The 25,681-nt window shown below is 52.2% G+C and overlaps 13 protein-coding genes across 13 annotated transcripts; 3 read left to right on the top strand and 10 right to left on the bottom strand.

Moving 5' to 3' along the window:
- Positions 1-320: 320 nt before the first annotated feature.
- J4E90_008870 (uncharacterized protein) lies at positions 321-2,087 on the bottom strand (the record flags this gene model as incomplete). The annotated part of the gene is made up of 1 exon (XM_051438392.1): positions 321-2,087. The coding sequence occupies one exon, from the start codon at positions 2,085-2,087 to the stop codon at positions 321-323; it is 1,767 nt and encodes a 588-aa protein (XP_051287702.1).
- Positions 2,088-2,469: 382 nt separating this feature from the next.
- Positions 2,470-3,545, bottom strand: J4E90_008869 (uncharacterized protein; the record flags this gene model as incomplete). Its single annotated transcript, XM_051438391.1, has 2 exons — positions 2,470-3,230; positions 3,542-3,545. 2 exons carry the CDS (start codon positions 3,543-3,545, stop codon positions 2,470-2,472), a joined length of 765 nt encoding a protein of 254 aa, XP_051287701.1.
- A 341-nt stretch (positions 3,546-3,886) lies between these two features.
- On the bottom strand, positions 3,887-5,778 carry J4E90_008868 (uncharacterized protein; the record flags this gene model as incomplete). Its single annotated transcript, XM_051438390.1, has 2 exons — positions 3,887-5,188; positions 5,770-5,778. 2 exons carry the CDS (start codon positions 5,776-5,778, stop codon positions 3,887-3,889), a joined length of 1,311 nt encoding a protein of 436 aa, XP_051287700.1.
- Positions 5,779-6,997: 1,219 nt separating this feature from the next.
- J4E90_008867 (uncharacterized protein) lies at positions 6,998-7,866 on the bottom strand (the record flags this gene model as incomplete). Its single annotated transcript, XM_051438389.1, has 2 exons — positions 6,998-7,626; positions 7,683-7,866. The coding sequence occupies 2 exons, from the start codon at positions 7,864-7,866 to the stop codon at positions 6,998-7,000; spliced, it is 813 nt and encodes a 270-aa protein (XP_051287699.1).
- Positions 7,867-8,562: 696 nt separating this feature from the next.
- On the bottom strand, positions 8,563-9,815 carry J4E90_008866 (uncharacterized protein; the record flags this gene model as incomplete). The annotated part of the gene is made up of 2 exons (XM_051438388.1): positions 8,563-9,500; positions 9,812-9,815. The coding sequence occupies 2 exons, from the start codon at positions 9,813-9,815 to the stop codon at positions 8,563-8,565; spliced, it is 942 nt and encodes a 313-aa protein (XP_051287698.1).
- Positions 9,816-10,348: 533 nt separating this feature from the next.
- On the bottom strand, positions 10,349-10,763 carry J4E90_008865 (uncharacterized protein; the record flags this gene model as incomplete). Its single annotated transcript, XM_051438387.1, has 2 exons — positions 10,349-10,446; positions 10,556-10,763. The coding sequence occupies 2 exons, from the start codon at positions 10,761-10,763 to the stop codon at positions 10,349-10,351; spliced, it is 306 nt and encodes a 101-aa protein (XP_051287697.1).
- An 805-nt stretch (positions 10,764-11,568) lies between these two features.
- Positions 11,569-11,980, bottom strand: J4E90_008864 (uncharacterized protein; the record flags this gene model as incomplete). Its single annotated transcript, XM_051438386.1, has 2 exons — positions 11,569-11,687; positions 11,788-11,980. The coding sequence occupies 2 exons, from the start codon at positions 11,978-11,980 to the stop codon at positions 11,569-11,571; spliced, it is 312 nt and encodes a 103-aa protein (XP_051287696.1).
- A 1,995-nt stretch (positions 11,981-13,975) lies between these two features.
- On the bottom strand, positions 13,976-15,482 carry J4E90_008863 (uncharacterized protein; the record flags this gene model as incomplete). Its single annotated transcript, XM_051438385.1, has 3 exons — positions 13,976-15,187; positions 15,232-15,285; positions 15,336-15,482. The coding sequence occupies 3 exons, from the start codon at positions 15,480-15,482 to the stop codon at positions 13,976-13,978; spliced, it is 1,413 nt and encodes a 470-aa protein (XP_051287695.1).
- A 697-nt stretch (positions 15,483-16,179) lies between these two features.
- J4E90_008862 (uncharacterized protein) lies at positions 16,180-16,858 on the bottom strand (the record flags this gene model as incomplete). Its single annotated transcript, XM_051438384.1, has 3 exons — positions 16,180-16,230; positions 16,278-16,636; positions 16,720-16,858. 3 exons carry the CDS (start codon positions 16,856-16,858, stop codon positions 16,180-16,182), a joined length of 549 nt encoding a protein of 182 aa, XP_051287694.1.
- Positions 16,859-17,423: 565 nt separating this feature from the next.
- Positions 17,424-18,584, top strand: J4E90_008861 (uncharacterized protein; the record flags this gene model as incomplete). The annotated part of the gene is made up of 2 exons (XM_051438383.1): positions 17,424-17,530; positions 17,582-18,584. 2 exons carry the CDS (start codon positions 17,424-17,426, stop codon positions 18,582-18,584), a joined length of 1,110 nt encoding a protein of 369 aa, XP_051287693.1.
- Positions 18,585-19,068: 484 nt separating this feature from the next.
- J4E90_008860 (uncharacterized protein) lies at positions 19,069-20,302 on the bottom strand (the record flags this gene model as incomplete). The annotated part of the gene is made up of 2 exons (XM_051438382.1): positions 19,069-19,649; positions 19,699-20,302. 2 exons carry the CDS (start codon positions 20,300-20,302, stop codon positions 19,069-19,071), a joined length of 1,185 nt encoding a protein of 394 aa, XP_051287692.1.
- Positions 20,303-20,564: 262 nt separating this feature from the next.
- J4E90_008859 (uncharacterized protein) lies at positions 20,565-21,263 on the top strand (the record flags this gene model as incomplete). Its single annotated transcript, XM_051438381.1, has 3 exons — positions 20,565-20,889; positions 20,937-21,075; positions 21,125-21,263. 3 exons carry the CDS (start codon positions 20,565-20,567, stop codon positions 21,261-21,263), a joined length of 603 nt encoding a protein of 200 aa, XP_051287691.1.
- Positions 21,264-21,850: 587 nt separating this feature from the next.
- J4E90_008858 (uncharacterized protein) lies at positions 21,851-23,353 on the top strand (the record flags this gene model as incomplete). The annotated part of the gene is made up of 7 exons (XM_051438380.1): positions 21,851-21,918; positions 21,970-22,056; positions 22,102-22,305; positions 22,360-22,891; positions 22,951-22,984; positions 23,038-23,286; positions 23,340-23,353. 7 exons carry the CDS (start codon positions 21,851-21,853, stop codon positions 23,351-23,353), a joined length of 1,188 nt encoding a protein of 395 aa, XP_051287690.1.
- Between the last annotated feature and the right edge of the window lie 2,328 nt (positions 23,354-25,681).

Raw genomic sequence — 25,681 nt, 5'->3', positions numbered from 1 at the left:
TCATTATGGTATAGGTGTGATTGAGACTGTACCACTCTCGGAAGATACTTGGACCGCTTTCGGAAGGTATCTGTCGAGAGTGGTACATCCTTATTCCACATCTATACCATAATGTATAGAGCTTTTGATGAAAGAATGAATCTTTTCAATCAAACACATTTACCGATGCTCTCTGTCTCAAAGGCGTGAGGGTATTAAACTGTTGACTTCGTGCTCTTGCCACTACTATTCGTTACTGCTATCTCAATACAAACCATTCCAACCCCCTCCCAACCATCCTCGTCTATCTCCCATCTCCCATATCCCCAATACACCACCCCTCACAAAACCGCCTCATCCATATTCCTAATCCACCCCCACATCCACATGACCGTATCCAAATGCGCCTGCACCCCCACCCTCTCATCCACCGTATGGATATTGCCCAGCCCAACCTGCTCCTTGTCCCAACCAGGTCCATACCGAAAGATATTCTCGCTCAAGTCCCAATAGTAGCGCGTATCAGTATTCCCAGTCATGATACCAGGACTCACAAGCAGATCTTTTCCGTAGAGGGCACGAGTTGTGCCGGACAGGATCTGGTAGGGCGTTGCTGTTTTGTTTGAGTGCGAGGTTGGTTCCAGGGATGTGGGTGTTACGGGCGCGGGTTCTAGCATGGTGGGGCCGTGGGAGAGGGTTATACTCGAGGGTGTCTCGGTGCCGTTGAAGGCGTGGAGGGTGAGGTTGTGTTTTTGCGCGACTTGGGCGGCGAGGGACGCAATGTGCGTCTTCACGGCTGAGGAGCTGGAACCGACGTTTATACGGTGGTTTACTGTGATTTGGGTTCGCTCGGGCAGGGCGTTTGTCTTTACGCCGCCGTGGATTATGTCGACGGCTACGGAGGTTGTAAAGAGGTATTTTATTCCTGGACCTGCTTTTGCTGCTTCAAGGGCAAGGGCGTCTTTTGAGGACTTCTTAGAGCATGTTAGACTGCGTTTGGAGCGCTTGTCGAGGAGTTTGCCGAGGTGATGCGGGAAGTCTGGGGCGTGCGAGGCGCCGCATTGGAGGAGGCCCAGGTACGGGTTCTCGTCTGCGAGGTGCGGCTCGTAGGCGTTAGCTTCGATTAAGGTGATGAGCTCGCTGGCTACGCCGATGCCGTTGTGTGCGGGTGGGATACTGCTGTGGCCGCCGGGCATGCGCACAACGATGTCCACGTCAATGTAGCCTTTCTCGGCGACACCGGGGATGGCGAAGTTTGCGCCCCAGCTTTCGACATTTACCGCGCCTTCGTCGATGATAGCGGCGATGGAGTTGTGGCCGAGCTTCTTCAATAGGTACTCTGAGAGATGGCCTGCACCTTCGCGACCAGAGATCTCCTCATCGAACCCAAACGATAGGATTAATGTCCGCTGAGGAGTAAACCCAGCAGAAATCAACGCCTCGACGCTATTCAAAATAGCCAACAACTGGTTCTTACAGTCGCTTGCACCCCTACCCCAAACAAACTTCCCATCGTAATGACCAGAAAACGGAGGATACGTCCACTGCTTAACCGTAGAGTCCGGAACAGGCACAACATCCTGATGCGCCATGAGCAGATTAGGCTTCAAACTCGCATCCGTGCCAGCCCACGTATACAGCAAGCCATGCGTGTTGACCTTGTCCAACTGCAATGTCGCATGCGTCAACGGGAAAGTCTTCTCGAGGTAGTCGGCAAAGGAGTACATAATGTCCCAGCGCGGGTCGGATCCAATTTCGCCCATGTCGTCGTAGCTTTGCGTGGGGATTTTGACGGCGCCTGATAGGCGCTCGATGGCAACGTCTCGGAAAGCATTGGACGTCAGGTAGCTTTCCATCTCATCCAACTCTTTCGTCTTCCTCGCTGGGAACAGGGGTTCGACCTGAGGACATTGCGCCTTCGAATTGACATCGCCTGAACGGGATGGAAGCTGCCATGGCGATGATACAGGAACGGTGATGTGACGTAAGAAAGCCAAACCCGCCAAACAAAACAACGCGCTTCCAACGAATTGACGGTAGTAAGAGCGACCACACTGCTTCGATGGAATGGGAACAGGCGTTTGCGTTCCCCAATTCTTGCCCGCCATGGTGATGCTTGGTTGATGGTTAGAGTCTTGGTGTGTCTTGGTTATCGGATGTTGCGCGGGGATAAGTGGTGGTGCGTTTACGACTAGTCTCAATCAGGAAGGTATGTACATGGCTTTGTCAGTATTTATCGGATCGACGAGATAGTCGTATCTATGTCGCTGTTTGTTTGTTGTGTATGTCGGAAAATTATCCGGCTCGCGTTCACTTATCGGAGGGCGGAGAGGTTGTTGTGCATAGGTGGCATTTCGTGGTTGAAGCCTACTTCAGAAGAAGACGTCATTTTCTTATCATGGCCTAATTTGGCATTCCTGCTTCACAGCTAATCACCGGCTAGTCGTTTGATCGGAGACACCCCATGTCCAAATCTGTCACCATATACTGCTACAATGAACCCTCTGGCCACTTGTACTCCGGCCACGGGAAATCTGGATCGAACTTCTGCTGAAGCACAACACTTCCCGCCGGAAACGTCTTCCGTGAGCTATCAGGCATATCCACCGGCTGCGCCTCATCAACAAAGGTCCACGCTGCGAACAGACCAGTAGCCCGCGCAATCTCGTCCTTGAGCTTCCCAAGTTTATCTGGCTGGGGAGAAAAGTTCTCAAGCAGAGCTTTCTCCCTAGTCTCCTCAAATTCTCCTGGTTCAGCCGTCACTTCCACGTCTTGATCACGCTGTTGCTCTCTCATATCCATTCCACCGCAATCCGACACCAAGGGCTGGAAGAAATCATTCTTCAACGGTCGCTCCACTTCAGCATTGTCCAGATCCTCGTCGATGTCGATATTGGCAATCTCGTAGTTGATGTACGTCAGAGCCAGACATTCCGTCTTCACAAGGAGCTTCACGACCACTTGCGTACTTTCTGCTTGCCCCTCTTCCACCATTTCGTCGTCGGCAAAGGCATCCACGTACCAGACTGCACCCCTCTTCACTGCGTCTTCGTCAATGACGACGAATGGAGATTCTCGGCCTGCTTCGTTTTCTTTGGCGCGCATATATTGATGGGATTTGCCGATGTAATCATCGGGAGGTTTTGTGATCTTGAGCTCAAGCAGTGGCTGGAATCGAGAGCAGGCGCCGAGTTCAAATTCTGTCTTGACTTTTGCTAGCTCGTTGTCGTTCAATGGAGCCAGAAGATATGCTATGAGGCATGTGACGTCGAAGGGGGGCGAAATGAAAACCATGATAATGGTGAGTTTGGTTGTAGTAGAAGGGGTTGAATGTGAGCATTACAAAGGGTTGGTATTTCCTGACTGTTTATTTGTGATGCATACTGCATAGTGGTCCTCGCGTTGCTAAAGACTTTGATTTCTGCAATGCAGGAGACCAGCGATTGGCTACAGTTACGCTCGCGCAGGCAGCAATATTGTTGAGGGCCCTGTATTTAGCGGCTCGACTTAGCTTGAGATCGGCACTACCAATCTGGAAACGTTAGGCTCTTCAGCAATGCACTCATAGGCTAACACGATCATGTCGCACACCGAAGTAGATCTCCAATAACTGGCACGCCGCAAGGCCAGGCTCCAGTTCGAGTCGAAGTCGCCTACTCTTCTTGATTTGGGGTGTTTGTAGGTAGATCACAATGCGTATCATGACTCCAGAACTTGTGTCGCATTTAGCCTCGACGGGATCTTCATTGTACCCAATGCTGACCTGTCGTGGCAGTGGATGCGTCGTCGCATGTCCTCCCAGATTGAAACGAGCATGCACGATACGGAGAGAGTACAGGATGGCGAGAAGTACGAGACACCAATCATCGCCTATCCCGCAAAGCCTATACCCGTGTCAATACAGTATCTAAGTCCTGAACACTATCAGCGCACTCTCATCCGGCGAAGGACCTATATCCGGCCAAATTTCCGTCTGGCACCCAGCTGCCCTCCGAACCATGTCCCTCTCCAGAAAGTTCGCCAGCTCCAGACTATCCCAAAGTATCTCTCTTCTCCTCCGCGACCGCAGCATACTAATAATCCTCTGCCGCACTGCCACATCAGTGCAGAAAACATATAGCTGGAACAACGCTGTGGTGAGATCCGTTTTGAGTCCGTAGAGTGGTTGTTTCGACTTACTCCACAAGCGATCGAGGTCGTTGAGTAGGTGACTGCATTCTACAGCGTCGAGTTGACCAGTGGGCTGGTTGTCGCAATCGAATGCAGGGCTTTCCTCTGCTAGTAGCAACTCCCAGAGTTTGTACTGAATTTTCAGATTGACAATTCTTTCTAGATTTCTTGCGTATTCGGCTGTGCCTACTAGGTCCTTTACCATGGCCCGGAATTGTATGTCCCATACTCGCAATTGTTGTCGTAATATTGCCCATTGCTTTTCGCACTCGGAATTGTTATGGTCCTGATCCTGCTCCAAGTCCCACGAGATGTGCGTGACGACATCATCAAACGTGTTCAACACATCTTCCGCCTCGACGAGATCCCGAAGCTTTCCAGCAGGTTTGTTGTACTTCTTTTTCGGGGCCATGAATGGCGTGATGTTTGCGAATATACGGTTTGAGGAGAAGAGGCCGACTTGGCTGCCAATGGCGTGGAATATGGCTGCCAGTTCCTCGATATCATGGTTAGGTAGGTATGTGCTGGGTTTGTGGTTCGCAATGAGTTCTGTCCCAGACTTGATGTGCCGAATCGCTTCGCTGAAGTTGCCGCGTAGACTCTCGAGAATGGCAAACAAGACGCAACATGTCAGGATAGTGACTAGATCGGTTGGGGAATGGTTCGCGATGCCTCCTCCGTGTATCAGACCAGATATGGCATCATTGTAGTGCGACAGGGTAAAAGCTTCAAGACTTGATGGCTTGTCGTGGTCGCATGTTGTGAATTGCCAATGGACGGCGCCAAGAGCCATGACTGCATGTCGTACACACGAGACGTTTTGGCTAGGGTCCTGGATGGCCTTCTGCCAGAAGTTCTTGTTCAAAGATTCAGATATCTCCAAGTCGTGAATCGTGTTGGTGAAGAAGTGAGTGTAGTAGTAGGTTTCCAGGGGATGGCCTGGTACCAACAGCGTTCTGGGAAGATCGAAGATCGAAGATCCACTTGAAGAGCAAACGGTTCGGATAGGCTTGGGTGCCAGCACTGGCGCGTTCGGGGTCTGCCATTTTTTTAGAGGCGCAGACGCGTAGCCATCGCAGACGAAGCCGGCTAAAGTGCATCTTTGACATGTGGGTTCAGTCTCGTCGCATTTCTTCCGTCTTTGCTTGCTGGGCGAATTAGGTAAACCAGGTGTTACGGGGTGCGACAAACCACACTGCTGACCTACCAGGTGATACAGCCTGTACGCGTCTTGTGGGAGAAGGCTCTAACCCTCCGTGCGCCTGATGGTGGCTTTGTGTTTTGCATCGCGTATATGCAGGGGAAAGTGTGCATACATCCTACTTTAAGGGCCAGAGATTGGCAGGACCGGGCTCCAGCCCACGGGTCTGAGTCAAACGCGTATGTTCTGCACTGTTGATACAGGAACCTTCGATGGGAGATCTGCCAGCCCGTACGCGGTGAGTCGGGAACTTTGGTCGCTGCGCGTTGGGCAGCTTCGCTCAGGATATGATTGGCCTCCTATACGCGCAGGCCCACCAGCTGCTATAACGGGACTAGCGCACGACTCGCCAAGCACATCGAAGTCCGCATGAAGCCGAGCTACCTTTCTTTGGTCGCAAACCCTGAAAGCATCTAGACGGTGTACATGTTGGCTGAGTCCGAACTATGTGGCTAGGTACATCCGCAGGGCGAAGCAAGAGCATAAGCGTTAGGCTCCAGGGCGCAGAGGTGGCTGAGCTCCCGAAAGAGAACGCGAGACAATCAGCCCTGCATAGGTGACCCTTATCGTCTAGGGCTTTTCCTCGTTCCATCTAACCTCCTCTCACGATACCACATTGGCCAAGAACACAACTATCGCCCTATCTCCAGCTCAAAACATGACCGATACCCAACGATTGAAACCCACGATGGCTGTCGCTCCAAGCCAGGAGAGTTCACCCTCAAAGTTAGATGCATTCCTATCAGTCCACCCCGAAATCCACATTGGTCGCGCCGCTCTTGAAAGCCTCCAATCTGCCCACGATGGCAGCGACTCATTCTCCATCATCAACAAGCCGTTCGTAAACATGGTGCTGTATCAAGAGTTCGATGCGGATACGAGAGAGCGCATATACGTCGTCGCATTGATTGACGACCAAAAGGCTCTTGATCAATATGAACAAGATTGCGGTGGCGCTTCGAACGAAGATGGATGCGATTGTGCAGAGAACCAAGAGCCCGAACACATGATTTACGAGCGTGTCGTCGAGTACAAGAGCGCGGATTGCGAGAACCACAAGGATGAGCCAGAGCCGGACCCTGATTGTTCTGAGTGTTGGCCGGTTCTGTGTGGGAGTAAATGCGCTCCTTGAAGTGCCTGGGTGACGAGCAGCAGTCACAAGTTGAAGGTCCTGTACCGTTTGATTTCGTAGATCTTAATCTGTTTCGAAGGAGATTAAATGTAACTGTCGAAAGCGTATCGTCTCCACTTCTTGTAAAATTGATCGGATGATGGCTGTTAGTAGACAACCGGGCAAAAAGGTGCAATCCAGTAATGGATGGATTTCACTAGTTCTCTGGAGGCTGTTTTGGGTTTATTTGTAGACTATTACAGCAAACATACATCCAGACGAGCTCACTCTTCCAAGCAACGACGTGTATTGGGGTTTTGTCAATGCATGCACTTAGGAAACTAAGCTATGAGATATAAATTGACCTGCGATAATCGATGTTCTCATAATGCAATGAGTAGACGTGATAGAACGATGAATGGTATAAACAGGAGGAATACTACAGCGGTAGGCGCATTGAGAGCGCTGGCGCCGCTCACTTGTATCACTGACACTGCTTTTAGCGTGAACTTCGAGGCTTGCTAACGAGTGGCCTTTTAAGAACAACTATTACCTGGTATGTTGCTGCTAGCTGGGATGCCGTCAATAGTGGATTTCACAAAGTCGTATCCGAGATCCGTTCGAATCCCCTCAGGGTTTTTGATCTCAGCGTCCTCATCTTGAGAGATTGTTAGCAAAGCTGCGGGCTTAGCCCGGAAGTACAACTTACACCACAACTCATAGGCCTCCGGATGGGGCCCAACAAGACCAACAAAGCCTTTACCGTACGGCGTGACTGAGGCAGCGACATTCTGGTTGGCAGAGTATCTAGCAACAATTCCACGGTCAGAGTCGTTGAAGCCTAGCATCGTTGCGCCTTCTTGGAAGTACGCCCATCTTGCCTTCTCCAATTTTGGGCTACCAGTGCTAGCATTGAACTTCCAATCGACTTGAATCGTGGTATCTCGGTCGTCGTTAACCTGTGCTTTGTCTTGCAGTATTTCGGATCCGACGTCGATACCGCTGGGCATAAGATCGAGTACCGACTTCCCAGCAAGATAGGCTCCCAGGCAGAATCCTATGTACCGACCGCCGCCGTTGACAAATTCTCTTATCGTCTTCGCATGCGTTTTGAGCTCATCCCAAGCTTCGTCAAGATCTGTGAAATCATTCTTAGTCTCTTGTGCTTACTTCAAAGTCAAGACGCGCTACGTTCTCATCATTGGACTAGGAAATACTGACCTGGTCCACCAGGATATGCGTAGAGATCGGCTTTAGAGAGAAGAGAGGGGCTGAGGTCCACTTCTTCGTCCGGTCCAGCATACGTGACGTTGAAGTGGTAAGGGGAATTCATGAGGAGTCTGCCGACACTCTCGGAGCAATTGCCGCAAGCGCTGGATCCACGGTAGACGATGGCTGTCTTCATAGCTGCGACAGCGGGTAATGCTGGGAGCAGTACTAGACCATGTGCAATTCTCATCTTGATCCGAGTAGTCGAGGAGTGCTATGTTGCGCTTGAAAGAAATATGTAGGTTGATGGAATACAATAATGTAGGTGTGCAATGTGTCGAGTTTTATACACACGGCTTTATCTATGTATGTACAAGAGGGGATGGTACCTTGATGTTCCTCGGGCGGGCCTCCCGCCCTATGCGCGACACTCATGAGGCCCACCATACCTAGGTATGAAAAGCCTCCACTACAGTCATCGCGCGAGCGCGTATATGATTGCTGGGCGAGAGGATCAATACTTAGATTTCGCTAGCAAATAATCAGGCCGACACTGAACTTCGCTGTCGGCTCAGCATCAGGCTGTGTCACGCGTCGAACGCAGATCATTTGTGGTGAGATGAATTGAATGGTGGAAGCGTATAGCTGGCTAATCAGCGACTTGCTGATATCATAAAGTGATGTAAAGGTAGCACCGGGCAATTGCTCTCAAGATGTAGGCGTCGGCCCCTGACTGCGCGTAAAGCCGGCCAATCAACGACTTCGGCCCCACCTGAGGAGAGAAAAACCTTGGAAGTGTCACATCTCCATCTCACACCTATTCGAGTCCAGCAACTCTCTCGCATCAGAACTTACGTGATGGCCCCTCCTCGTGACGCTCTGGATCTCAGAGCTACTCAGTTGTCTGTTGGCGTAGCATAGCAAGCTGCTTCTGGTAATCCTCCTTTGCTTGCTTTGCCTCGTCGATTCCCCAGCGCCCATCCCTCTCCAGTGTGTATATCTTCTCTATCTTTTTAATTTGCCGCAGGTGGGCTTCTGCCTCGGGCCCAAGAATTCCCAACAAAGTACCAGCCGGAAGGTCTTCTTTCTTACGGATGATCTCACGCCACTCGTCGGTTTGGCCATATTTTGGCGCGTGTTTATTGAAGTCGGACGCAAGTGCGCCACTGTCGCTTGCGTCGAATCTCTCTCCAAAACGAACCCCGTCGCGCAAGTCAACATTCAGGCAACTACTGATGTAGCGTTTGACCTTTGGAGGCATGTCTCGAAATCTAGACTGGTACTCTAGTACCTTGATCATGTCGACAAGAATGGTGCCTTTTGGTAGCTTGAATCCGATGTCGGCTAGACCCTGCCGTGTCAAAGTCGGTCGATGGAAACAGACGCAGATTGTTGGATACGCTGATGACAAGTCACGGAACAACTTTTTGAGACCCGCGACGGCCTCATTGGTCGATACAAAGCTGGATTGGGGAACGTTTGGTCTCCCGTTCCATTTGGACGGCGCCCAGAATCGGTACTCGTGCGCTTTGTTCTGTCTTTCATCGCTTTGATCCTCAGTGCTTGATACTGCTGGGGATGCTGGGGTGGTGATTTCCACAGACAAGACTCGCATCGCTTCTACTTGCTTCCAGTAGCCCCTCGCCTCGTTACAGGATATCCAGCCGTTCCAGAAATAGGCCAGACCAGACGGAGCCCACTCTATTGATACCAGAGCGACATGCGATTTCTCCCAGCAGCGAGCCAGGGTTTCGTTTTCTGTTGCGCATTCCCGTATTCTCTTCATCTCGCTTTCAGCGACGAGGCCAGTCGGTGGTATCATGGCAATCACTGGACGAGTTGGTTTGATGCTGTTGGGATGTAAGTAGCTGTTGGGAAAAAACCTAGCAGCACTACAACAACTTACACAGTAGATGAGCCGGAAACTAGAAGAGTGTGAGAAGTTCGCATGTCTAAGCGCGGTAAAGAGAGGAAAGAAATGGGCAAGAAACGAATTCCATCAAACGCCACTATCGAAGAGTTGTTCTCCGACTAGCGCTTACGCTCTGAGAACAGAATTTTCATGTGATGATGTGGTCAAAATCAACACTACCTATCAACCCCAAGGCAGCAGCACAGCCTCGTAACACATGATCCCGAACTCATGGTGGCTGAGTCGATGCCAAGGAAATTTTACCAACCTGATCGACCTTGGCCAACAGGAACTTGTACACTGGACATGATACTAAGATGAGTGGAAGCCCTATGCGCGCTGTCATGTGCGAGGTGGGGCTGGCGCACATTAGGTCATTGGGCGTAACACCCCGGAGGAAAGAAGCCACCTATCAACACCTTCACATTGAGCATCATCTTTCTCAGACCAACAAGACACTCGCATTATCCTTGTAATTATCATATTGTATACATTAGAAGAGTTTTAGACTTACTTTCACTTATCGCGTAGCGAGGAGGCTGCTAGTGCAAACGGTTTATCTCTTATTGAATGTTTACTTTAGTCGTGCAGACTACACTGTCTCAATAATCTGTGAATACATGTATCAAAACCCAGCCAGACGATCACCAATAGCTCCAGCCGTGTCGAATATCGCGATGTCCCGCCAAAGTAACCGTCTCGCTCCCCTTCCCTTGTCGCAATCCGTCTTTGACCGTACCATGTATCCACCTGGGTATGTAGACGTCTACTGAACGGGAGGTCCTTGCATGTTGCTCAATTTCTCCTGGAAAGGCTGTTCGCGCATCTGAATCCAGAACTCTGGCCATTCGTCCCTGAGATGGCCTGTCGGTGATGAGAAAGCTCACGGTCAGTCTCTTCTAGGCAAGCGTTTTGAGCAGTGCGAAATCCATGCAAAACCAATCTCGGCTGTCCAATTCAGACTGATACTTACCGATGAGATTGACGAAGCCCGAACGAGGTGTGAGCCTGTAACCGCCTTCGAAGGGCTCGAAGTGGTCCGCGGCGCTACCAGGGTGGACTTGATCGAACATGGTCCTGATGTCGGTCAAGGTAACTTGGTTACCGGATTTGAGGAAAGTGAGGATTCCAGGGAGGTGGCCCGCTTTGGTGGGGATCAGATCTGAAACGACGTTTGGCATTGTTGTTGGGATTTGTATGCTTGGATCTGTTGTAAAGGGTGGGAAGAGAATTGATGATGTTGAGCTGTGTTTCTCGTTCTAAAAAGTGTGGTGTTTATGGAAGAGGGATACATGGTTCCTGATGGCTTGTTTATATACTGGGAGGGAGGGAGATATCTCAAGAGCGCATGAGTGGGCTTTCAAGGTGAGTGAGAGAGTGACTGCACGTGGCCAAGTCTTGTGGAAGGAGTATTCTGAATAGTGCTGCAATACGCAAGGAAAAAAAATAGGTAGCTATGTCTTGATAATAGTAGAACAATAGCGCGTGATCGAAAAGGTGTGTACTCTCTCCAAGTTCCCAAATTGCGTGTCATTGTGTAGGTGCTCGTGCAACTATCTAAGCGTAGATTCATGAATGGATACATTCGGAAGACTACAGATTCGGTGGAAATATTTCACTACAATGACACCGCCTAAATAAGGTATTTCCTGGAGAGATCTGAAAGGAACATGGGATAATGATTAAACACATCTACGAGAAACGCGACCTATACCGTCTGCTGTCAAAATTGAATGAGTGGAATTCCGAGATGAGCAATAATCACTTATTGTGCGCGGAACCATTGTTTGTGCAAGTCGTGTTTGGTATTGAATGAGAGTAAACTCCACCACTTCAGTATAACCCAATTACCAGTCCACCATGAGAACGAAAAGACATTATCGCATCACCATATCCAATTTCCCCAATTTCCCGTAAAAGTAACAGTATCGTCAGGCCGTTTCTCCTCACAGCTCCAGGCTGCGGGTCTACGACCGCACGGTTCGTCTAGGTAGGATGGGGATTCTGGGCCGTCGGATTGTCAACATGCCTATTGCTCAAGTACTCCGGGATTCGATCAAAGTGCAACTGGACCCAGAAGTCAGGCCAGTTGTACTTGAAGAAACCTAATGATCAATAATAGTTAGCTTGTATTAACCATGCCTTGTAAGATATGCCTCGTAAGTGCAAAATTAACGCAGTTCCTCGGCTCATGGTCACACGTACCAATGGAACTTTCGAAGCCAGTGTTGGCATCGAGTTTATAGCCGCCGCCAGGGAGCGCCTCGAATTGCTCGTCTGAGCTGTTTTGTACATGAGTGTCGAGAGCTGTCCTGACTTGGGTCAAGGTAACTTGGTTGCCCGATTGGAATAGAGCGAATATTGCCTGGTACTGGAGGTTTGTGAGGGGTGGGGCCATCTTGAGTGGAGCTGGTATACAGGAGCTTGGTGGAAGCAGGGGTAAATGGTGTTTGGCAGTAGTGAGATGCTTGTTTCTCGTCTTCGAATGTGTTGTGAAGTGAAGTGGTATACACGCATATTAAAAGCAGCTTTTATGCTGCGCTTGAGTCAGATGTCCTGGATGTTAAGTGACTCGATTTATGAAGCTAGTAAGAGAGTGACTGTTACTGAGTGAGGGACCATTCTGGGGAACTGACTATACCCAAAGCGAGACGTGCCAGTCACGGTGTTGACTGGAAGGAAACCGGTTACCTGAGAGTAGGGTTGCTAGAGTAGACATAGCAGAACAAGGGTGCCATTTTTTGGTACCGATCAGTACCGTATCACTGTATACGTGCGCTTGCGGGGACCTCAGCTCAGTGTTGGCGGAGAGTTGGAGGACGCGCCCGAACCCCTCGCTCCTACCATTGCGGGTCACCCCAACCACTATCTGGCTGTGGCAGATGCGCGTCCAGATCTTGGCTCCTATGGCAGTCGTCGTCTTCGATCTTGTACTCTTGACTCCCGCAGTTGTCATCTTCGATCTCGCACTCCTGACTCCCCCAATCATCTCCTTCTTCACACTCCTCAGTTGCCCCTTCTCCAGCCCTGCGTAGAGCGACAGCGTCAGCCTCCGCCAGCATCTCACCCAACCAAGCCCGCAACATCTCGCCAGCGTTACGCACGACGCCTAAGCGAAAGCAATACCGGGCGACTGCGTTGCCGCCCAAGCTGTCAAAGACACGCGAGAAGGTTGACTGAGGCACCTCCATCCAGTCCACCTCTTCTTCCCGCTCCAACAAACAATGTCCACCGTCGTTCTGCTCCTCCCCCTGTACAATCAATCTCTTCTCTTTCTCTCTTACCTCCTGCTCTAGTCTTTCCCCTTCCATCCTCTGCGCCTCAACCCATATCCCCATATCATCTAGCTGCCCCTGCAGCCCACAAACACCGCCCTCCACCAGCCCCAATAACCCCCCATAAACATCCCTCTTCCCCCTAACCGCCCACACCAACTGGACCCCCTTCCCCCTCGGCGTCAGAAATCCATGCGCAAAAAAATTCCTATCACGTCTAACATCACTCGCCGCACCCAGCGGATCCGGTAAACCAAACGCATGACAGCCCCAATCACTATTCACGGTGCGCAGGTTCTCGTTGATGGAGATGTGGTGCATGGCAAACGCACATTGTGCAGTTTCCAACGCTGTCAGCGTAGCCGACTGTCTGGTATTACTCTCGTGGATTGCGACAAGGGCTGCATCGGGATAGGTGGATAAGATGGACAGGTTAGCGGTTAGGTGTTTGCGGAGGGTGTAGAAGTATTCTAAAGAAAGGATAACGGATTTGCACGAAACATAGGTGGGGTGAGTTTCTTGGGTCAGTGTGCCGCTGGGGGAGAGGGTGTAATAGTGGATTGTTGCGCGGTAATTTGGGTAGTTTGGGTCGAGGTCTTGGATCTCGTTTGGCGACTGGGTGGGGAGAGGGGTGAGGTTAGCGAGGCCGTCTGATGTTATGGTGGGAGAGCTGTTGATATCTGGTGTTGGGGACGGGGACGGACAGGCAACATCATGCCTAACCCCAGGCGCAACATTTGATGCTGAGCTGTTAGCGAGATCCAGCACAGTAGGTGGCCCTATACTTGTACAAAACTCAGTCGACATGGTTGTTAACCCAGATTCTGGTCTGGGACTGACTGTATTCGATTTATCATGTATACTCAAGGTAAGCATCTACATCTCTTGCGCGCACTGTGAGTAGAACGACATTGTGGGCGTATATCGTACTTCATATATTCGTCCAGACACTGTGAAGTCAGAAGACTTGAACCCCAGATACAACAATCCGACGGTAGCGTGTCGTCGTCATCTTACTGACGTCCTTCTCAGTGTCGTGCTGGCGCCCAAGCTCAGACCAGACCAAGCTCCAACGTTCATCCCATGCCAAACGGTCTTCGTCCGAGAACAACATTGTACTACTCATGTTCGTCCTCGCCCTCACTGTCGTCATGGATCATGCCATGTAGTCCTTCCGTTTCAGCACCGATCAGAGGAGCCCTCTCACCCTCGTGACGCGCGAGATGGCCTCCGATACTGACAGCCAGAGTACTAAAGCCATGGATCATAGTACTGCCGAGCACAATGAAGCAAACAAGGGGCCATATCACAGTAGCTGTCCGTTGTCGCTCCACGGGCAGATCCTTAGGCGGATGCGGAAGAGGTAGGGATGTACCAGTCTCGAGCTGCGCACGGGCTTCGATGGCTAGGAAGAGGGCACCGACACCCATTGGTCCAAAATGTCCGACAAAGAGAGCTTCAGTTGTAGTCTTTACGGATGGCAACATTTTCGACTTGAAAAGCGTGAAAACAATCGGAATTCTGCGGAAGAGTAGAATGAGTGCGAGTAAAGCAACCAATCTGAGAGGGGTGATCCCGTCCACCGCGTTGAAGCTCGCCCAAGGGATCATTGCACCGAAGAAGATGAAGAAGGCCGAGTTGATCAGCAAGTCAATGATCACAGGTAGAGCGGTTCCTTCTGTCGGATTCTTTTGGTTGTGCGCGAAGCCACGTCCTGCGAAGAAGGCCACTAGGAAGTCGTCGACTCCAAGAACCGATGCCAGTCCGATAGAGAAGATGGCCAGGAGGAGGTAGAAGGCCAGGTAAGAGGCTCGACCCATCCACTCGCGGCTGTGCGAGAACCTGTACAGGCCGTTGAAGATGTATCCCAGGGCGATACCGAGGAGAACGCCTACCACGCACTGGTACAGTATCGTAACAAGGAACCATTTCGTGAAGAAGCCTTTAGCGGTGTTCTTCAGGAGAAGGCTCAACCCCAGATACAAGAACGGGAAGGATATGCCGTCGTTGCAACCACTCTCCGCGCTCAACAAGTCCCTAATCCGCTTGGGTACTCGGGTGCTGAACTGGCTGTTTGACAGAACGGAAGCCGCGAGAACAGGATCCGTGGGGGTGAGACAGGCCGATATCGTCAAAGCAGTCTGGAAGTCTGTGTCGAACAGGAACATGATGAGCATTCCGCACATCAGCCAGCCGAACGTCATGACAGGCCCGAGAAGAACAAGCAAGGCACGCCATTTCTTTTGGAGATAGCCTGCGGGAAGCTCCAGACCGACTACGAAGCACTGAATCCCGACGATGAGACGCGTCAGTTCTTGGATAATTTCATCCTGCGACGATTAGTATTGTTTGTTTGTATGAGGAGCACACTTACGGAAAAGCCCCATTCATATGGCCTGAGGAGGTTGAGAGCGCGTGGTCCGACCATCTGTCGGTCTCGTTAGAAAAAGATTCATTCTTAAAGATGTCCGTACTTACGATACCGAAAAGCGTGGCTAAAGGCGGTTCTGAGAGATGCAGGCGGTTCCGGATCATAAGCGAGAACAGCGCGTACAAGATGAGAAAGAAGGTCAGGGTCACGTAAGTAACGTGCGGCCCCGTGGGCTCGAGTTGAGACCAGACCATGATGCTTTACTGTTGGTTAGAGGCACGCGTGCAATTGTGGTGAGTGAGTTGAAGTCTCTGCGAAGCTTGGGCGAGAGTAGGCGTTCTATGATCGCCGTGACGTCGAAGGTAAATGGCGAACTCTGGAACACCGCAAAGAAAGCGCGCGCTGGAAACACAGCGGAGATTCACGCACGAAGACCTCGGGCGGCGAATATCACAGGGACCTGAAGTGCAGGATTAATGGCGCGTTCGATCAGGTGTCGAGCGCGAAGGATCACGCTGCATGGAGGTGCGCATCGATGACGAAGGTTGGCTGGATTGGGCATTGCGCTCGGACCGTAGTTGCCGGAAGTGGTGGCACCTTGCATGCTGAACCACACTACCAAGCATTCCAAGGTTAGGTGTGATGGATGTTCAGAAAGAACAGTAGAGATGGCGTGTGAGTGCATGTTTGCGGAGAATTATGGCCCTATCATATGTATGCACCAGTCCCGAATGCGATATATGCAGCTAGGTCAAGCCACTATCTCCACGTGAGCACGCGAGGTAATCAATTGCTCTACTTTTGTGAATCCAGCGCCTCCCTTGAATATGGATATGCCCAACGCCGCTCCCACGCGGTGATGCTACTCAATCTGGCCATGCCAGGCGGCTGCTATTAAAAATACATGCAAATTACAGTGAAACCAATGGATGTGATTATGGGAATTGTCGGCTATGCGTCGTCCGGTGGGTTGTTGAAGAAGGCGAATCGTATCCTGTGGAGCTGGGGAAGTTAGTAATGCTTCGTCTGAAGAGTCTTGGGGTGCATACCGAGGGGAGCTTTGGAATGACGACTGCTATGGTCGCAAAGCAGTTGATGAGGAAATACGTCAGATTGTAATTCGTGTAGTGCGTGCTGACGAGAAACAGCACAATGGGTACGCTGAGAAGGAACTTCTTGGCTGGTGTGTATTGTTCGCCGTTGTCAATCTGTTCCCACATGTTCAAGTTGTCGTAGGCGCCCGAGTTGAAGTCGAAGGGCACACCGCGCACGTAGTGGAACATGAGGTAGGATCCCGCCACGTACGAAAGGTTGACTAGGGTCCATGATGCTTCTTGCGACATGCCGGGGATGATGTCGAACAGAATCTTGCCGAAGAAGATGAGGACAAAGTGGATAGCCCAGGCGCCTGGAGGTGTTAGCCTGAGATACAGAATAGCAACACATCATCTCTGTCTCGTATGATATGTGTGCGCGGTATCTCGTGCTCACCCTTTGCATTCACCCATTCGGCGTTGAGGTTGGGCAGGGCGGACTGGTCGCTCAGCTGCTCCAGAGACTCGGGGGGCTCTTTGTAGACAAGACTACTGCTACGTCGCCTCCTCGCGTCTTTTGCAGCATCCAGCGACATCTTGGAGTAGGACGAGGGCGAGTCTGATGGGCGAGACCGCGGGTCGCCAGCAAAGCTCAGGCGGGAGGTGCGATTGAGGAGTATGGGTGACAGTTTGGCGGTATTGCTGGGTTCGTCGGGCGGCCGGGCGGTGGGAGCGGGGGATGGATAGGCGCGTGGGCGAGCTGAGGCTATGGGAGAGCTGCCACGGGCAATGGCATGTCAGTGAGGTCCTAAAGGAGCAAGGCGGCGACGTGGGCTTTCAGGGTCTTACTGAGTACGCAATACCTTCCGGGGCGTCCGAGCTTTTGGCGTTGAGCGATTGGCGCAGAGAAGGGCGTGTAGACGGTAGCGATGTAGCAAGGCAGCGGACAGAGAAGAGGGATTCGTTGGCAGAGGAGGAGGGAGTGAAGCCTCAGTCGGCAGGCGTGAAGACGGAGGCGTGGCAGGTCCACATGATGCTCCCAAAGACCGTGTTCCTAGCAATCACCGAGGCCGTGCCCTGAGCGCAACCATACAACTCTAGAACCAGACACTACCACCTCCGTCCGCCAAAGACCCTCCAACCACCACCCTTTTCACCACCATGGCCTCGGAAGCGCCGCCCCCGATGGAGTCCCACGCTCTCGCCCACGATGCACCGCCCGCCGATGCACCCGATGCGACGCAGAAGCCCGTCAAGCGCTCGTGGAGGTATGACGCGCCGACGGATTAAATGCAGTCCCCAGCTAATGTGCATAAAAGACGAAAATACCGCAAGATGCGCATCAGGTTCGAAGAGGCCATGAACGACAGCGACAGCCTCATCAAGCAGGAGTGGAAGGCCATGGGCACCGCCCGCCGCCTGCAGGAGAACAACGACCAGATCCTCGACATCCTCCTCGAGCTCAACGAGCAGACACGCGTCAACCCGCGCCTGCGCTTCGACCTGCGCAACCTCTCTGCCGCCGACACCGCCGTGCCCTCGCTGGAAGCCGTCCCCGATCCAGAACTGGTGAAAGCGCAGCTGCAGACGTTGAGAGATGACCTGGCCGCCAACACCATCACCCCCGAGGAATACGCGACACGGGCTGACCAACTGCACTCGTCGCAAGCCATCCAGCAGACGCTCAAGTCGCTCGCCAGCCTCGAGGCCAAAGTACCCCACACGACGCGCGCCGACCTGCCCGACCACCCCGTCGACGGCATCGACCTCAGCGAGCATGCGCCGGGCTACATGTCGCCCACCCACGAAGACGAATACCTCCTCGCTACCGACCAACTCCTCGAGCAGCCCGGCTTCGACCAAGCCCTCCAGCAGGGCCGCCCCGTTCGCCTCGCATCCGCCCAGCCCCCGCTCAGCGAAAAGGACCTCACCGTGCGCAACCCAGACAGCGTCTACAATTGGCTGCGTAAGCATCAGCCCCAAGTCTTCCTGCAAGACAAAGACGCGGCGCATCACGAGAACCTCTCCGAAAAGTCTGCCGCGCCAAAGACCAGCAAGGCCAACGCAACCAAGGTCAAGCGCGAGTCAAACATTGGCGGCGGCACACCTGCTCCCCGCGATCACGACGACGAAGACTCAGCCGCCCCCGAGACCGGCAAGGGACGACGCAAGACAGGCGGCGGCGACGACGACACCGCCTACCGACCCAAGGGCGGCAGCTCTCGTCCCGCAAAGCGCAAGCGGGAAGAGGGCGAGACGCCTGCGGGTAAAGGTAGCAGGAAGAAGAGTCGTCCAAGCGCGGTCACAGGGCCAGCTGCTTGACCTGCTTGCTAACAGGGCGCATAGAAGAGCTGGCCTACCGAGCTGGGACATGCACTCATTGCGCGCGCAGTCGTAACCTCAGGACCCCGCTAAATTGCAACGTGCGAATCCATGCGAAGGACGCTTCCGTAGCCATTCCTTGCCGGACGTGCGTGCGCCGTGGCGGCGAGTGTATTGTCGACCCGCTTTGCCTCTAGAGCACCGTCTCACTTTGAGAGTATTCGTAAAAAATCACGTTGGTCGGGGATGGCGTTACAGGGAAATATTGGCGTAACGATGGGTTCACTTATACCCTTGGAAGACTATTCCCGGAAATTTGTATCAACAGGCGTTTTGGCAGCTGGAGATTAACTGGATATATGGGTATCATCCACACACGCAGCACAGAAAGATGCTGTTTCCATTGCGTATTTGTAACAACAATCAAACATTTCATATTCATACATCAACGTTCGACTAATATCTCATGCGTGTCGAATGTCAACTACCTCAGCGGCTTCCCCCTCGCACCCCCCACCATAACCGTCTCCGGCGCCTTGCCCGCCTCACTCATAAACGGCAAACTCGTCTCAAGCACCTTACTCCCATTCACCAGCAACCCATTCCCCTTCCTCTGATCCTCAAGATAAGCCGTCTTCGCCCTCTTCTCCTCCAGATACTGTTTCCTCTCCTTCGTCAACACCCATTCCTTGGGGAACTCCGCCCGTTTCTTCGGCGTATGATGTCTGAAATCAAACGGCACATCTTCAAACGTATCTTTCCCTTCCTTCGCTTCCTTGATAATAGCAGACAGGGTTTCGCCTAGGAACCGCTTGTTCTGCGCCTGTGTATCGAATTTCTCGCACGAGAGCTTGACGATGTTGGTGGAGGGGTTGTAGCGGGGTCCCGCGAGTTTGATTACTTTGGAGACTTGTTGGGTGGTGAGAGAGTGGGAGGCGGTCAGGTCGTTGGGCGAGAATTCGACGACGACTTTGTTGGCGGCGGGGTGCGATTCACCGAGGTAGGAGGTGTAGCGGAAGCGGAAGGGGGTTGTGGATGTTGGGGGTTCGAAGGGGCGGGCGAGGTCTGAGTGATGTTAGTATGTGTATTTCGTCCTGGATATGTCCAAACATACGACTCAAAAGCGGCAACTCCCACGCAATCAACCGCGCGTACTCCCTCAACTCGCGGTGCTGCTCCAATTCTCCGTGCCCGTGGCTCGTCAGGTCGTCTCCGTAGTAGTCCTCATCCGGTCCCATGCTCTCTTCTCCCTCCGCCCAGAATCCCGTGGATACCTTCCGCTTATCGTCTTCCTCGATATCAAAGTCTTCGTCTGTTTCCAGGCCAAAGTCTTGGGTCTGCGGTAGACCACGTTTCCCCTTGCGGAGGGCATCGCGGACCACATTCGGATCGATCTCTGCGAGAGACACGCGGAGGTTCTCCAACATGGCGGATTCGCGCTCTTGCGGTGTCATGTCTTGAAATGCTTTTGTCTGGGTGGTGTTCGAGAACGAGGATTGAGGTAATTCCGGCGCCAATTCGTCCAGGGTCTCAGTCGGCTTCTTCGCATCTGCAGCGGTTACAGAGCCCTCTTTCGTGGGTTCGTTGGCACATCGCCGCGGCGTTGTGGATATTGGCCGTTGCCATTGTGCGGATGTGTGTTTGGATGCGGCGAGCGTTCGTATCCGCGAGGGGCATTGGCGTGACTGCAGCAGCAGTCTTCGTGGTATTGACGCCATTGGATGTTGGTTGGGCGGGTGATGCTGTCGTCGACTTTTCGCGATGCAGGAATGGCTTGGCGATGGGGTGCAAAGTGTGGCCGTGCGTTGGACCAATTGGAACTAAGATGACCCCGACCTTCGCCGCTGTCCTGGCATCGTGACTATCTTGACGACAACTTGATTTCGACTTTTGGTTCTGATCTCGAGGGCAGTTGATGGCTGGACTGACCACGCTCACCGTTTACTATCCCTCGATATCTTGACATCCATCACATCCACCATGGCTTGGAACTGGACGGCTAATTCGAAGCTCTGTTTCGTGACTACTGGAGCAACGGCGCCATTCACCGAGCTCGTTGAATCAGTGCTGAGTCCAACGTGTCTGGATTCACTACGCGAAGGAGGATTCACTCATCTCTTGGTCCAATATGGATCCGCCGAGGACGTGTACAAACAATTCTCCAAACTCGCGTCAGCATATATGCAGGAGACGACTTCATCAAAAGGAGACCTCATCATAGATGGCATAGATTTCAACCCAGATGGACTGAAAACTCAATTCCAGTTGGTGCAGCGGTCGAAGGGCTTGGTCATCTCACATGCTGGTACTGCATAGCCACTCCGTTTAGTTGATTCATCTAATGATGCATAGGATCTGGGTCTATACTTGAAGCACTTCGCTATCAGATCCCACTCATTGTCGTTCCAAATACTGGATTGTTGGACAATCACCAGGAGGAGCTCGCCGTTGCAATGGAACGGAACAACTACCTCGTTCGTGGGGATGTAAAGTACGATGATGCTTTAGACTTGTGGTAGCTTGAACTGACAGATCGTTAGGAATCTTGCGCCTGCGATCAAGAAGTCAGACGATTTCAGACTAAAGATGTCGCAATTCCCACCTATGACTAGTGGGAAGCATCGTGAGACTAAGAGCTTCGCGGCAATCATGGACGAGACGACGGGTTATATGGATTGATGCGACCTTCAATTCACACCTACTTTATTGGTGTTCGCGGAAGAACTCGAATATCGAGAGTCTTGAGCTCTGGCCCGACACTTTAGATAATGCGCCGCTGTTCGGCATACATCGAGTCTTGAATACTCTGTTCTCAACTCACGGTACTTACAACCCGGATATGGTTGAGGAAGAAGCAGGAATATGTCACTATCTCAGAGAATGACGTTTGTCGCATTACAATACTTTGTCGTTTCTGCAACCCAACGATACGGCAGGATGTACCATAAGGACCAGGTGGAAACTGCGTCACCTGTCACTTCCATTGGGTCACGGCGTGGAACCGAGATTGGTTACTCCGGGTGTTTATTGTGGTAGTCGCTTCCTATCCGCGCTGCATGCGGGTTTGCGACTGCCCGGTATTTCGCTGTATACGTATCTACAACGCTTGTACCTGAGCTTTATAGATGGTACCCTCAGGCTTGTACCACTCACTTCACTTCAACAATTGTTCACTTTCAAAGCACCATTTGGTCTTTTGTTTCGACCTTCTTTCTCTGCTTTACTGCACCTCGATCATCTGGCACAAATACAGCAAACAATCCAGCATGCGTACGCAATCCTTCATCACAACGCTGCTGGCAGCTGTGGCCTCCGTTGTAGCAGCCGCGCCTAGGTGGGCACCCTTCCGTACCAGCCCAGTCTTGTAGGCTTACTGGATCTGTAGTACCCTTCACGGCCGAAGCGTCGCCTTTGACTGGGGTACCGAGAAAGTGCGAGGCGTCAACATTGGCGGTTGGCTCGTCGTGGAGCCGTAAGCAAGCCAATACGCATTGTTTGCTCCGCCTGACACTGCCAGGTTCATCACACCATCCATCTTCGAGAAGTACGACTCAGAAGAATGGCCAGTCTTTGACGAATGGACGCTTTGCGAGCGACTGGGCTACGATGCTTGTGCCGATGTGCTGAAGCAACATTGGGATAACTTCGTCTCATTGGACGACTTTTGGAAGATCAAGAATTCTGGCTTCAACGTCGTGCGCATCCCCGTCGGTTACTGGAGGTGAGATCAGATACGATGACAACACATGATTCATACTAACCTCAACCTCCTCAGCTACGTGGAGCCCTGGGGCCCTTACATTGCCGGTGCAGCCCCCTACCTCGACGCCGCAATCGACTGGGCGCGCCAGACCGGTCTCAAGATCATCATTGACCTCCACGGCGCACCCAAATCCCAGAACGGCTTTGACCATAGCGGCCACACAGCATCTTGGCCATCCTGGGGCGATGCCGAGAGTCTGAGCCACACACACGCTGCACTCAGCGTGATCTCACAAAAGTACGCCAAACCAGAGATGCAAGATGTCGTTATCGCCATCCAATTCCTCAACGAGCCTTTCCTACTAAAGCTCGATCGGGAGATGGTCAAACAGTTCTACAACGACGCGTATTGGAGCCTACGAGATATCAGCGACACATCCGCCATGATGCACGATGGTTTCGAGAACCCGTCTTGGCTGAATGGTTTCCTGACTACCAAGGATGGTGCGAGCAACGTGATTGTCGACCATCATGAGTATCAGATCTTCGGCGATGGTGTCAACGGCATGTCCATCGACCAGCACATCGCTCTTGCGTGCAACTCTGTATGTTACAAGCCCCCAACTATCAACACAACAAACGTTTGCTAACCCCTCCCTTCCAGGTCAGCAACTACGACAGCTCCGACAAATGGACCAGTAAGCGCCTCCCCTCCCTCCCCTCCCATCCGCACACTAACCCCCCACCCCAGTCGTAGGCGAATGGTCCGGCGCCTTCACAGACTGCGCCCCACATCTCAACGGCTTCCACTTGGGCTCCCGCATGGAAGGCAGTTTCCCCGGCTCCTACTACATCGACACCTGCGCCGGCAAATCCGGTCCTGTCTCCTTGTGGTCTCAAGACTGGAAGAACAGCGTACGTCGCTATATCGAAGTCCAGCTCGATGCGTATGAAGCCAAGACCAAGGGATGGATCTTTTGGAACTTCAAGACTGAGGGAGGTGCGGGCGAGTGGGATTTGTTTCAGCTGATTGATGGGGGCGTTTTTCCGCAGCCGTTGGAGAGTAGGTCGTTTGAGAGGGCTTGTACGAACTTTTGAGTGGGCTTGTGACAACTTTTGAGTGGGCTTGAGGGGTGTGGAAGGAGACGGGTGTAACGTTGTGATCGAGGGGTGATGGGTTATGAGGTGGTACTTGTGTATGGGTATGTGGCATCTTAGTGGGTATGTACTGACATCGCATGTTAAAATGAAGAGTCGTTCGGATATGACTCCCGTCTTCACATTGCGAGCCGAACCGTCTACAGTCTTCGTACCCGGCTTCTCATACTTGTAACACTGTGAGTAGTGCATAATTCCATTCGTACCTACATCAACAGCCACTCACGCTGCCATGTCATCTTCGACAAAAGCACCACCCATCTCCTGACCCAGCCATGCGTTCACGTTGAGCTCCACGACATATAACCTGCATCGACCCCCCGCTAGCAAAGCCTCATCCCCCTTCGATTCTTTTTCTTCTCATGTATACACAATCTTATATACATCCCAAACTCTTCCCAGCAGACGGCCGTTGCTGTATTCTTGGTCCCCATTACTGAATCCAACGTCCAAGGTGCTATCGACCTGTTATATATAACGCCACGAGAATCGTGCCATACAATTCCGATTGGCACTCCCTCATCTCGTTGCGAGACGGTTCTGAGCAGTGATGCATTGTGTGCTCCGGACACATGTCACTCGTGTGGTACCCGATGTGGTTGCGCCGTGGAGCCATTCCACGAGATACGGGTGCGTGAAGAGACCTCACCTAATCGAGAGTCCGTAAGCTCTTCTGTTCCATAACAAGGCGATTGAGCTAACGATGATAGGTTTCCCCGAGCTGAGCGCATTTTCACCGTGCCACTCGATGTATACTGTGCGAGAAAGCCAATCGACTGGCAGTCACAATCGAAACGCAAATCGCCGTTTACTCTTCTCATATATACTACCATTTCAGACGATCTTCATCCTGCTGAAGGAAGTCGAGATCGTAAGGGTGGCCAGGGAAGTCGAGATTAAGGAAAGGACCCGCCTTTCTCGGCAAGCTGTACGGACCATGATCTCTGCTGCTTTCTCCGAGAAAGTGGAAAGACTAGGTGCCTCAACGATGTTAGCCCGTCGATAACGGGCAGCATGTATACCTGGCAACGGTTTTTCGGCTCTACAGTCCATTGCGAATCGCGAAGGCAACATGCATGGTTGACTATGGTCTTGCTTTGAAACTTGCGAGAAAGCGAAACGGCTGAGCATGACATGTCTCGCGGATATATACTTCCATCGCGGTTTACTCTGCGCGTCGCTCCTATATATACACCCGGATTCTAGTGCGTTGGCCTATTGGCTTATGTTGCGGAACGCTGCTCGCGTCGTCACTCCCGAGGTCGATAGCTGGAAGAGTTTCCTGTCATTCAATTCACCAGACGAACGGACCTGTGACGCCATCAGACAAGTTCCTGGATCGACAGCCGACAGCCTTGACGTTCCTCCACGATGCAGTGCGTGCTGTCATGGGCTCCGCATGAAGTTCTAGTTGGGACTTACATAGCTATGAAGACGTCGAGGCTGAGAAAGCGGGAAGAGAACATGCCTTATGCAAGCCCTTCTCATTATATATACGCGCACCCGCCGCGCTGCACGACTGTATACGAAAGCCTGTACGTATCCCCATTCTATTCGATCGCACGGGGATGTAAGATATGCCGAGCCTGTACGTTGGAAAGCGAAGATAACTAACACCTACCCAGATCATACGGGTAACGGCTCCACGATACAGAATGTACCGTTGGAGCGTGCAGTGCTGGGTTCACTGGGATGATTTTGTCCGTCGTGCGCGACTCGCCAACGAAACGTCACAAGGATGAGCACCAGGCGGCAGGATATATACACCTGGCAAGTGTCCTTCGCGATTGCAGTCCTGCGATTTGCGAGGGGAACATGCACGATTGACTGTGAACTTTCTCACCCACTGGTACTGCGACGACACAGCGACGAGGCGCACACGATTGCCGCATCACTCAACCATCCCAAATACCAGTATACTCTCAAATGCAAAGATCGCAACGAGAGACTTGCTTCAAAACCGAACACTCGACGCTTGCTTTCCTCAGCACTCTATTACGAGAACAATATGTAAGTCCTCCGCGCAAACTCTGCTCGTAAGAAAAACTGTCCTGCAAGGAGAAAGTTTCTGATACACAACCCTGCTACGATCACAAAGTCCAGAACCGCACATCGTCATTTTCTCCTCTCCGCACACCCGTCATTTACTATTTTTGCGCCGTGCGCACCGGAAGACGTGGGCTTCCCCGCTCGCCTCGAGCACCGCGGCCCTCCACTTGTCCCGTATTGCGTGTCTA

The sequence above is a fragment of the Alternaria incomplexa genome, assembly GCF_024043165.1.
Source record: "Alternaria incomplexa strain BMP 0042 chromosome Unknown scaffold_14, whole genome shotgun sequence".
NCBI lineage: Eukaryota > Fungi > Ascomycota > Dothideomycetes > Pleosporales > Pleosporaceae > Alternaria > Alternaria incomplexa.
Note: the sequence above shows the minus strand (reverse complement) of the source record. Positions and strands in the feature narration are given on the sequence as shown.